Source organism: Sipha flava, unplaced genomic scaffold, assembly GCF_003268045.1.
Source record: "Sipha flava isolate LNK unplaced genomic scaffold, YSA_version1 68_pilon_pilon, whole genome shotgun sequence".
Lineage (NCBI taxonomy): Eukaryota > Metazoa > Arthropoda > Insecta > Hemiptera > Aphididae > Sipha > Sipha flava.
In genome coordinates, this window is record NW_020273608.1 from 1,573,439 (window position 1) to 1,584,496 (window position 11,058).

The 11,058-nt window shown below is 35.6% G+C and overlaps 1 protein-coding gene across 1 annotated transcript in view; it reads right to left on the reverse strand.

Moving 5' to 3' along the window:
• Nucleotides 1–543: 543 nt before the first annotated feature.
• The window catches only part of LOC112691979, a gene marked incomplete in the record, with an annotated part of 11,894 nt that continues 1,379 nt past the window's right edge, over nt 544–11,058 (reverse strand). Inside the window, 8 exon segments of the mRNA XM_025566466.1 lie at nt 544–1,701; nt 2,355–2,570; nt 7,071–7,233; nt 7,351–7,497; nt 7,599–7,732; nt 7,853–8,089; nt 8,552–8,754; nt 10,411–11,058. Coding sequence (XP_025422251.1) covers nt 1,588–1,701; nt 2,355–2,570; nt 7,071–7,233; nt 7,351–7,497; nt 7,599–7,732; nt 7,853–8,089; nt 8,552–8,754; nt 10,411–11,058 — 1,862 coding nt within the window.

Consider the following 11,058-nt stretch of genomic DNA (forward strand, 5'->3'; position numbering starts at 1 on the left):
TTTAATAAAAATAAAAATATTTAATATACGTAAATATTACGAAGTAATACTACATACCATCAACAATAGTGTCGGAGCGGTGTACCGCAAAAAGAAAACATAAAATAAAATTTACATATAAATGGAAAATTGATCGATGAAATACAATAATCTGTTGTAGATTTAATAGTTTCTATGCACCCTCGCTTAAATTTTAGTTTCTAAACCATTTTTAGTTAAATATTTTTCTATAGAGAATACGAAAACATAAAAATATTAATACAACAATAGGTTTGTTATTTATAGCATGAACTATTTTTATATCACGTAAAAATACTATTTTCAAATAATATTCGATTGTCATAAAAGAAGTATGCTAATAATTTTTTTTAGTAAATTTAAAATCTAGGACCAGTTCTGAAACGTTTACCTATAAATATTCATAAATTATCTATTACATACATTACATGTACTATGTAACATAACAAAAAGTTTTGTAAGTATAAATTATTGACAAATATATTATAATATTATATACCAATTTAATAAATCAGTTGTATCTTTTAGTCAACGCATTTCATAACAGAATTGTAAGTATACAAGGCCAACAAATAATAATTAATTGTTTATTAAAAATACATTTTTCAATTTTTATAATGATATCGACTTAATCTAAAAAATAAAACACGATACGTTTGAGAACCACAACATGTGACGATTTTACTGATTAATTGAGCCGTGTTTAATTCAAATTCAAATAACATTAGTATTCCGTTGATTACATCGTAAAAATGTACAACATTGCAACCGAAATTACAGATTATTGAAAAACGAGAAATCAAACAACAAAAGGATTTGTTATCGTTTGTAAAATATTATTATTTCTATTACTCAAAGGATTTGTTATCGTTTGTAAAATATTATTATTTCTTTTACTCAAACATTTTTTATACGACAGCCGATCGGCGATAAAACCTCTCGTGCATAAATGTATTCCCTATACGTTAGATCTTAACTTTAATTTTCAGATTGTCATATTATACGCCATCTATTAACACATCGCATTGATATTTGACCGGTTTCATTGCTGTAGACTATTTATGTATACTTAATCAACGGTTTTACATAATATTAATCGGTAGCCAGAACTATTTCACCTTCACGATCACCATCATATTTTAATGTCACGACAACAGACGAAAATTATCGTCACGACACGTCGTTTTATCGCGATAGTATAGATCCCGTTCGTACTGGAATATTTACATTACACTCACATATTGTTGAACTAACATATTTCATTTTGCTATAGAAAATATTTTTAGATCACTATTGTGATAATTTGATGTACACTCTTTAAATATATAAAATATACACATCTTGACGTGTGGGTCGATCAATATTTACTCTCAGAACGTGTAAGAATCTACAGTTGATGGTACTTTTCGCTAACCAACACGTCGAATTCGACTATGATTTCATATTCGATGTCAATAGCAAAACTTTTATATTACATTAAGGTCGATTCTCGCGGACCGTTACGAATCATTTTTCGTTACATAATTGAAACCTACACACATATCATACACGCTTGCTGGCGTAAAGATTTTAACACGCGTCGAATTCGGAAACAAGTTTTTTCGATATGGACCGTTGGTATTTCTTCGCCAACTTCTCCAGATAATCGGCATGATCAACCAGTCGAAAATCACCAAAATCGCTCTAGAAAAATAAAGAATACACTCGACAAGTAATTATTTTTTAAAACACAATACACGTTGTTGAACGATTTTTGTTCCGCTTATACGCAAAATGAAAACATTGTATTTTACGAACAAATGATTTATTCTTTTCTTCTTTTTTATATTTTTATGAAAAAGAGAATTTATGTCATATGCCGAAGATAAAAAATATAATTTCTTAAAATCAATGTCCGTAATTTGTAAGTATACGTTACTGAAATGGAAATGTACCTTCGTCCAACATTAACAAAAATAGTCAACTAAACTAAGATTATCCGTTATCTTTTCAATTATTTTTTCACTGGATAGCATTAGTCTAGTCTACTGATCCGGTCTAGTCTTCGGCAAAATTTGGACTTTTTCTGATACTGGAAAGAGCCGTGCAATGTCAGTGTTATATTTCAGGAACGCATATGAACAAATGGACACAATTTTTTCGTGAAAATAAATTATCAGAACTGATACTCTTAACCATCGAACCCTGAGCGCATGTACTGTACATATTCTGTTTTAGATAGTGAAATTGTGTAAGTGCATTACTTTAGTTTTTTTTTTTTTTTACGATCGAGTTATTTCAAATGTTGTAGTTTTCCGGGAGACCCTGCGTGATTACATAATAGCGGTATACCGTACCCGATGTACGACTTCGCAAAACCGGCCTTGGTTGAACGCCTCCAACCACTGGCGTTTGCGAGCCGCGGCTAGGCAGGTGAAAAAGAACGCCTGGTAATCGACGGAGAACAGAACAGGCAGGCACATCCAGCGGCATATCTCGGACCATCTTAAACGACCCCAAAAGCAATCGGACGCCCAACCGGAACACAGTAGCCACCAAGAGACGCCAGACATCTGTAACAACGGTGATGGCGTCAAGAGAACAGAAAAAAAAAGATAAAATGATAATTCGACGACGACATTGACACACTGGCGGTGCGCATTAGTTACAGTTGCCGTGATTGTTGTTGCGAACAATGAACAATTATATTATTATAACATGTCTCGCTTACCTATAAACCGTAACATACGTGTATCCCCTAATATGGCTACAAGAACGAAATATATAAGTCAAAAGCGCATAACTTTAGCTGAAAAAAAAGTCATTAAAAGGTTAAACGTTCCATTGTTTCATTTGACCTCCGCGCGACGTACACTCTAAAAGATGTATTTATTTATTTATTATTATTTTTTTTTCATAACTTCACATATCTGCGCAATGATTTCGCGAGAAAAAAGAATCACTAATTAAGTTCGTACGAAACGTAAAATATACACATCGAGCCGAATGAACCTTTGTACTATAATTATAATTTGCATTACACCTACGCAGAAACACACGTCAAGTGTAACAACATATAATATTATAATAATGCAAAGAGCTTGAATTTTTAATTATAAGTCACTTCGGATCTCGTGGATCGCTTTTGATAATATGTTACAGCGATTCAAAACATCAGTATATTAGTTGCGAGATTTATACGATTACAAACACTATACGGCGGCGATGTACTATGTGTCTAAAACAACTACTACTACGTAAAACTAATTATACGTTTGTGTAAATACACGCAAGATTAGTAGAACGTAATAGGAATGCATACTTTATAATGCAATCAATCGATCCAACTGCTTAACTTGAAAAGTAAGTATATAGTACTAAAAATGAATAAGACATTTATAAAAATTGAAACGTGCCGGAAAAATAAACTAAATATAATTCAAATACCACTCACTCACTCATTCACTCACTGATACATCCCAAAACCGACAAAACGTATGAACACAAAATTTGACAAAATTATTGCTCTAGTTGTGCAATAATAATTTTTGAAAGTCGAATTTTTAACGGTCGAGACGGTTTTGGACTAGATGCATACATTTTTCACTTTTCGGTTACCTAAGAAATGTTGAATTCTGTTTAATACGTTAACTTCAATAACTATCGAGTAATATATATAAATGTAAATTAATATAAAATATAAATAAAAATAAATATCATCAGAACATATGACAATTTTGACCTTTTTTGTGACTAAATATATATATTTTTTTTTAATCGAATTAATGTTCGATCCAATATAAAATAATAAAATTTCGAGTCCTTCAGAGTAATTCAGCTGGTAATTCATAAATATTTCATATGATATACTCAAAAAATGTTAACTATAATAATATTTTATTTTACATTACACAATGAGCTAATTTTAATGTTATTATATAATAATATTAATAATATAAAAGTATATTATTGCTAATATTAAGCATTATTGACGTGAATCAATAAACTACAACATAAATGTTGGCTATTACCATTATCCCCGCACGAATTCAAAGACAATCGAAATTAAATTTGTTTATTTTCGTTGTAGCAACACTAAGCTAAAGTTTGATAAAGGTTGATTACGTAACTCTTCAATGAAGTTGGATAACTACTAACTATTCTGCAACTAAATTACCCGGCAAAGTTCTATATTGTACCCCTTGATTAATAATTTCTCAAAATCAACTATGCGGATATTTAGGAAAACATTCGCGTGTATTGTCAATTGTTTTATCGATACTAAAATAAAATCTAAAATGACCTGAAGGAAAAATTCACGTTTATAGATCTATAGGAGAGGCTACGAAGTTTACCTTGTATTTTTCATAACAACCGTGTAAATATAATGATTATGCTTATCGAGGATAACGTTCCACTTTTACTCTGCGGTGTGTTTATGGTTTATGTATTGTGGTATAAAGTTTATACTTTAGTAACCTTTAGACAATAAATTAACATTAATAACATACGGATTTTTTCTACGTACTTCGTCGATAATTATTTTACTTTTATTATATTACAATAATTAATCATAATATCATCTTTCACAAAATATTTTTTAAATTACGATTATTAATATCGACGAACACGCATTCGCCTACGCTGAATAACTAACCTATATGATTCGGTTGTACCTATCGGGCATACCTACGCATGTAGTTAAATTTTATTGAGTTACAGAAGGTACCTTACTGATGACATAATAAATATTTCCAATAAATTATTCCTAGAGGTTTTGACGTCTCTAAGCGAATTTACTAAACAGTAGTGTGGGATATAAGTATAAATAATTACTAATTGAACATGTGTTGTCGATGTTTTAAAGCTTATTCTGCCCAAAGGCGATTTGAATTTTAACTAATGTGTTGTTATTATTTATAATGGTACTTCACGTATTACATCAAAATATGATGCGTGTCCGAGAGGATTATTTTCGTTGGTGATCTTCAAATTGGTTTTTTATTATTACTGATGAAATTCGTTACCATTGAAATAATAATAGTGACCAAAATAAAAGGAAGAAAACCACTTATAATCGAAAGTCGTCAAATGCAACGCTCGAGTTTTAGTTAGTATCGTCATAAAATTATGATCGACGTGTCGATATTATTGTAAAACCGAGACACCCGGTCGGCAAATGTTATTTTCCGACGTCTTTCGAGCAATATCCAATGAAAACAAACATATATTGGCTATTATTATAGACGCTGCTAGTTCTTAGTCGTTTTGTACGATACAAATTTAAAGGGATTCATCGTTTCTGTTTCTACAAGATCGGCCCTCATCCGAAAATTGTCAATAAAACGAATGCGAGAGTAGCTTATACACCGACTTAGTTTGTATGGGCTGAAATAGAGCTATATCACGCTTAATCGGTGGGCGAAACATAGCAGTTGGCCATTTTGGCACTATTGTATCTAATTACGCATGTCATATCCGTACACAGAGTTTCATAATGAAGGAAGTTTTGAAAAAAATATATGGATAAAATAGTTACATCAATAATAAGTAAATATATATCCATAGAAACATAACAACCTCCCCCCCCCCCCAGAAAAATAAAAAGTTCAAAATTCATAAATTACTTCCTTGAAAGGTACAGAAGAAGAGAATATTAATTTATATCATGTGGTTGTAAATAATTCTTCATTTGTATTTATGGATCTTCTTCTTCTCCTTCGTCTTTCTCTTTATTTGTATTTATAATAATATTTGAAAAATAATAATAAAAATAATAAGTTATTAATTCATACCTTATATGTATTTTTTATAATATTATAAAATCACATTTTTTTAGAAAAATTATAAACCTCCCCCTCTCCCACCCACTCACAAAATATTTGAAAATACATCACTAGAAATGTTAGTCCGAATGATTATGTTTACCTGGAATCTCGATTTTTTTCTCAGATAGCTTCAATTATTTACGATTTTACTCGTATTTTTTTAGTCGATTATATTTGTTATATTATCATAATAAATTACTGTACGAAAATTTAAAACATTTTGTTTTATTTTTACTATTGCAAAACATAATTTATTTTTACCAAAAATTTTAAAATAAATTACATTTATCTTGAAGAACATCACTTAAAATACGGATCCCTTACTCTCAGACTTAAATTGTAGAGCTCAATTTACAACATTTCGGGAAGTGCTAGAGTATACCCGGCACATCCAGTGACACACCCATGGTGGTGTACTATTATATTAAGCATTATTACAAATAAGACTGTAAAATATTTAATATAATCAATCAAAAATGAGAAATACAAAATTAAACCCCAAACCTTCTCCCTCATTTGCATATAATCCTAAGTGAACGTATAAGCATTTATAAAAGGGGACAGGGATCGATTTTTCGAGACAGTTTTGAATAATAAACGATCATGTCATATCATGTCATGTCAAACGGTTGTATTATATAAATCTATCCGGTGTATCAGTGGCGCCAAACTGCTTTTCATTAAATGGCCCAAACACACATATTAACTACCCACCCTCTCCTTCCTAAACACCCTCAAAAATATTATTTCCATTTAGATCTTAAGTCAAAATATCTATGCTATTTGTTTTTACAATTGCTTGACCATAAATGATCAAAGTCTTATTATGTGCATATTAAGTAGGGACCTACTAGATACTACCAACTGGCCATCAAGTGCCGGTCTTTCAAAATTATATAGACCCAGTACCAACCCCTCGATTTTAGATGGTACAAGTGCGCCACATTAAGTACGTATTGGGTGCCACTGTGGTACATATATATCACATCTTTACACGTTGCAAGTATACCTACGGTTTATAGTAAAATACATAAAAAGTATACCATCATATAACGATTTTGTTATAATATCATCGTGACTTTCATAAGTCTTCTATGGAGGAGGGCCAAAAAAAAAAAAAGGCTTCTAGGACCGCGGGTTGAACCCTGATCTAAAGCACCGTGCGTCGTGCATTTACCGGCATATATATTGCACGTCACAACGTATTCGTCAGACCCAAATTTAACTAATAGTTATTGATCTAACCTTAAACGCGTTGTGCACTTCCGGTTGTTCTTGTTGCAATAAACCTTCGACCAGATGGCCGAAAGCGGCTGTTCTATCGGCGTCGTGGCCGTCAAAGGCCGGCGGCCAAACGAAACGCGTCGTTTCGCCGAGTTTGAGGAGAACAGCGCACGCCTCGATGCACCTAAACACGTTCGGTATATTCGGCTTAAAAAACGAGGAAAAAACTAAACGAATTGTGCACGTATACGATTCTGTGTGCGCGTGCGTGTGCACGCGCTAGCGTGTATGTGTCACAAACTTGTTTTCGGATCCTTGGGACGCCATAAACAATGTGCACGTCATGCAATCGAATAACCCCGACCGTTGCAGTCTTTCGACACCGCCGTAGAGACGTTCGAGTTCGGACGCCGAATCTTCCGCCACGATCCCGACGCTCGATCCGTACCTGCGCGGTCAAACACACCGGTGTAATATTTTAATGTTATTGTGATGCCGATAACGTGATGATAATCACGCGTTGCGCAATCGCGTTCGTTTTGTAATCACCTCAGCGCTAATCGTATCCCGGTGGCTTCGAACTCGGTTAGGTCCGTCGATCTACGATCGAACGTGCTCAGATCGAGCTGGCCTTCGAAACGGCGGCGACCGAAGGACACTATCAAATCCACCATCTCCGGTCCCTAAAAGACGATCACGTGTAGAGTTAAGCGACTGCCGGCCGTACACGGTGCGATCCGAAAGACAGAGCGCGTTCGCTCCGGTCAAATCGACAAACGTTAGCGGTTTTCTACGCGACTCACGGATATCCGATCGCAACGGATCACGGTGGCGCGGGCCTTCGGCAGCCATACGTCGCTGCGGCAGTCGGTGGCGGCCAAAAACTCGGACAGACCGTTGCGATCCGACGCGGTCCCGCGATCACCGCAAGCCGAAGGTGGAGGGCTTCGCAGCCGCGTCAGCAATTCGGTCGTTTCGTCCACGATGATCACGTCCACGTCTTCCGCGCGGTTCTCGTCGTACAACTTCGTCAGCGTGTCCTGTTGGCGATGAAATCACAACAAACGGGGTAAAAAAAACGTTGACCAGATACCGCGTGATGACGGCGGAAAACGTAAAACGATGTTATGCATCTGACAGTACACCTTCCCGCGAACCGTTCGTGTACGACAGTTTTTCGTTGTTGCGCAACCGCGCGTACAACATAATATCGACTTTCTATTCGGACGATAATGCGCGTGATGCGCGTGCACACAATCGCGATGCGTTATTAAACGGCTGGAGGGAAAAGAAGATGATCATTATTATGATTACCGATCGCGGGACCGAACGCTATTACCATAAACGAACCACCGGTCCGTCGAACCGTCGTTCGTACGACATACGACTGTACGCGTGCACGTGTTACGTCTACAGATTATACCGTACCTATGCGCTACGGTTTTCAAATGTTTTAACGTCCGACGGTACGCCATTAAAATAAATAATTACACGCCCCTTACTTGGTACTTCAGTTTCAAATCCGCGTAGACGCGTAAACTGAACGTGTGCGTTGCGGTCTCTATTAATCGCAGCCACAGCATGACGAGTACGTCTCTGGCGATCGAATGACCGTCGAAATGTTTGTGCGAAATATAGTAAAGTTCGGTCAATTTCACTTTTTCGGTTTCAGTACCAACGCCGTCGTCGAGTAACATTTGCAGTCCTGTAACAAAATAAATCTTTTTTTTTCCAACGAACAATAACAACGATTTCGACTCTATGGAATGAGCAACAGAAACCTATTAATAGTGACATGACCGTTGTTAGTAAAAATAATCGTACGTACATTTTTTTTTTTTTTTTTTTTTTATTTGTGTACGTAACATCTGAAACCTATAACGCAATATTGAAAAATTACTTTTGGTTTTGAATAATCCGAAAATAGACTTTTCTGAAAATGTTCATAAATTTTAGTTTTATGAACTTTGAGTTTTTTTTTCTTTTACGGTAATTGTTATGCGGAAATTTATAGAAAAACACTACATGTTCGATAACACAATGCATATTAAATTAAACAAGGTTTTCTGCAATTAAAAAAATTATCAGGTTTTTGAAATTAAAAAATTGAATCATTGGCATTTTCAGAAAAACCCATTTTATGGAACGGATGTTTTTTTAAAAACAAACTTGTTTCAATCAACCATATTTAATTTTGAAAATTAATAAACATTAAGGCTTAACTCACACGGATTACATTACAACCACAACACGACAGCCTAATGGTGGTCGCTCGTGGTCTATAAATTTAAAACACAAAAAATGATACGATAAACGAACACACTTTCTGCCGTCACAACTTGTCGAGCACAAAACTGTGATTGTCTATGGTCGATATCAACCACTTATGTACCACTTTTTTCTCATCGTTAGAAGTCCGTACCGACGATGATAAAATAAAAATAATAAAAATAAATAAATGGAATGTACGTAATATTTGTAGTTGAGACGTGGTTCTATCGTAGCGTGGTTCTAATTGTGGTCCGCGTGAGTTAAGCCTAAGCGAAAACTAGCAGTGCAAGTTATATAAAAAAAAAAAAAAAACTAAATTTTATTTTGATGCATGATAATAACGGATTGCAATTATAGAATCATCTAATAATTATGTGTATACATTATACTCAGTAAAAGATACTTTTTACAAATATTCAAATACAGTTTCCTGTTTTCAAGAGTATTTCAAATACGTATTTTATTCGATAAAAAAAGTATGAAATACAAAGAACTAAAGTACAATACAGATACTTCAAAAAAATATTCATAGATTCTTTCAAATACTTAAAAATTTCGTAAAATGGCTTACCGTACATACATAAAAAAAAATGTAAAAGAATTTTAAAACTATATTCATGTCTTAAATGGTTGCAATGAATAAGATAATTCACAAAGGCTATTAAACAAAATTAAAATGGAAATAAAATGAACTGCAGTACATTATAGCCATAATAGCGCATGATGTTGTAGATTGTTAAAAAGGGTCTGGGGTTTTAGTATTTGAAATGGAATTGTCTGAAATCAGTCTGTACGGCCAATTAGTATAAGCCAATTATAAATAATGATTTTATACATCGTATTGATATAAAACAATTGTATAGTAGGTAAATAAATGTATTCGTTTGATGTGATAGAATCCTAATTAAAAATTTGCAAAAAAAAGTATTTGAAAATAGTATTTGATTTTAAATACACTTACTCCGGGAAAGTGTTTAAAATACTACGTCCAAGTATTTTTATTCAAAACTGTTAAAAATACTTATTTGAATAAGGTGAGAAGTGTTCGAATCTTTCTCCCGAGTACTGTACAAAACTTGTTACACGGTACCTTCGAACGAGCCGCAGAACGAATACGCCATGTCGACGATGGAATCGAGAGATTTGCAAACGTCCAGTTCCTCTAAGGCGGTTTCCGCGCGGTCCAAATGGTCTTGCAGGAAATCGTTGAGCGAGCAAAGGGCTCCGGTCCGGTCGAGCCAGTGCCTGCCCGGTTCGGTTGCGCAAGCCACGGTCAACATCAGCTTTTGCCGCGGATCGGACCAGTCGATGCGATCGTCGTCTTCGTCGTCATCGTCCAGCGTTCCTCCGTGTTCTTCCAGATGGTAGGTGATAGCGGCCAGGGGCGTGCAACGCACGTTGACCATCAGCGACCGACACGGGTGTCGGCCTGCGACCGCGGCCTCCAAGAACGCCATCCTCCTGGTGACCAGCTGCCACACGTGTTCGTGTCGAGCGCTGAGCGCGGCCGCGACTCTTACCAGCGACTCCATGCCGCCGTCGTCGTCCCGCCGCCGCCTGCGCTTCCTGAACAGCTCGTCCACCAGACGCTCGCGGCCGGCCAGGTAGTCGAGCGCGACCGCGTGCCGCCGCACTGAGTCGGCCAGTATGCGCAACCGGTGCGCGCATTGCGCGTGGCCGTCGTCCGCCACGGCGTCAATCACTTCCGGGCGGAACGCGATCACCGCGCACACCAGGT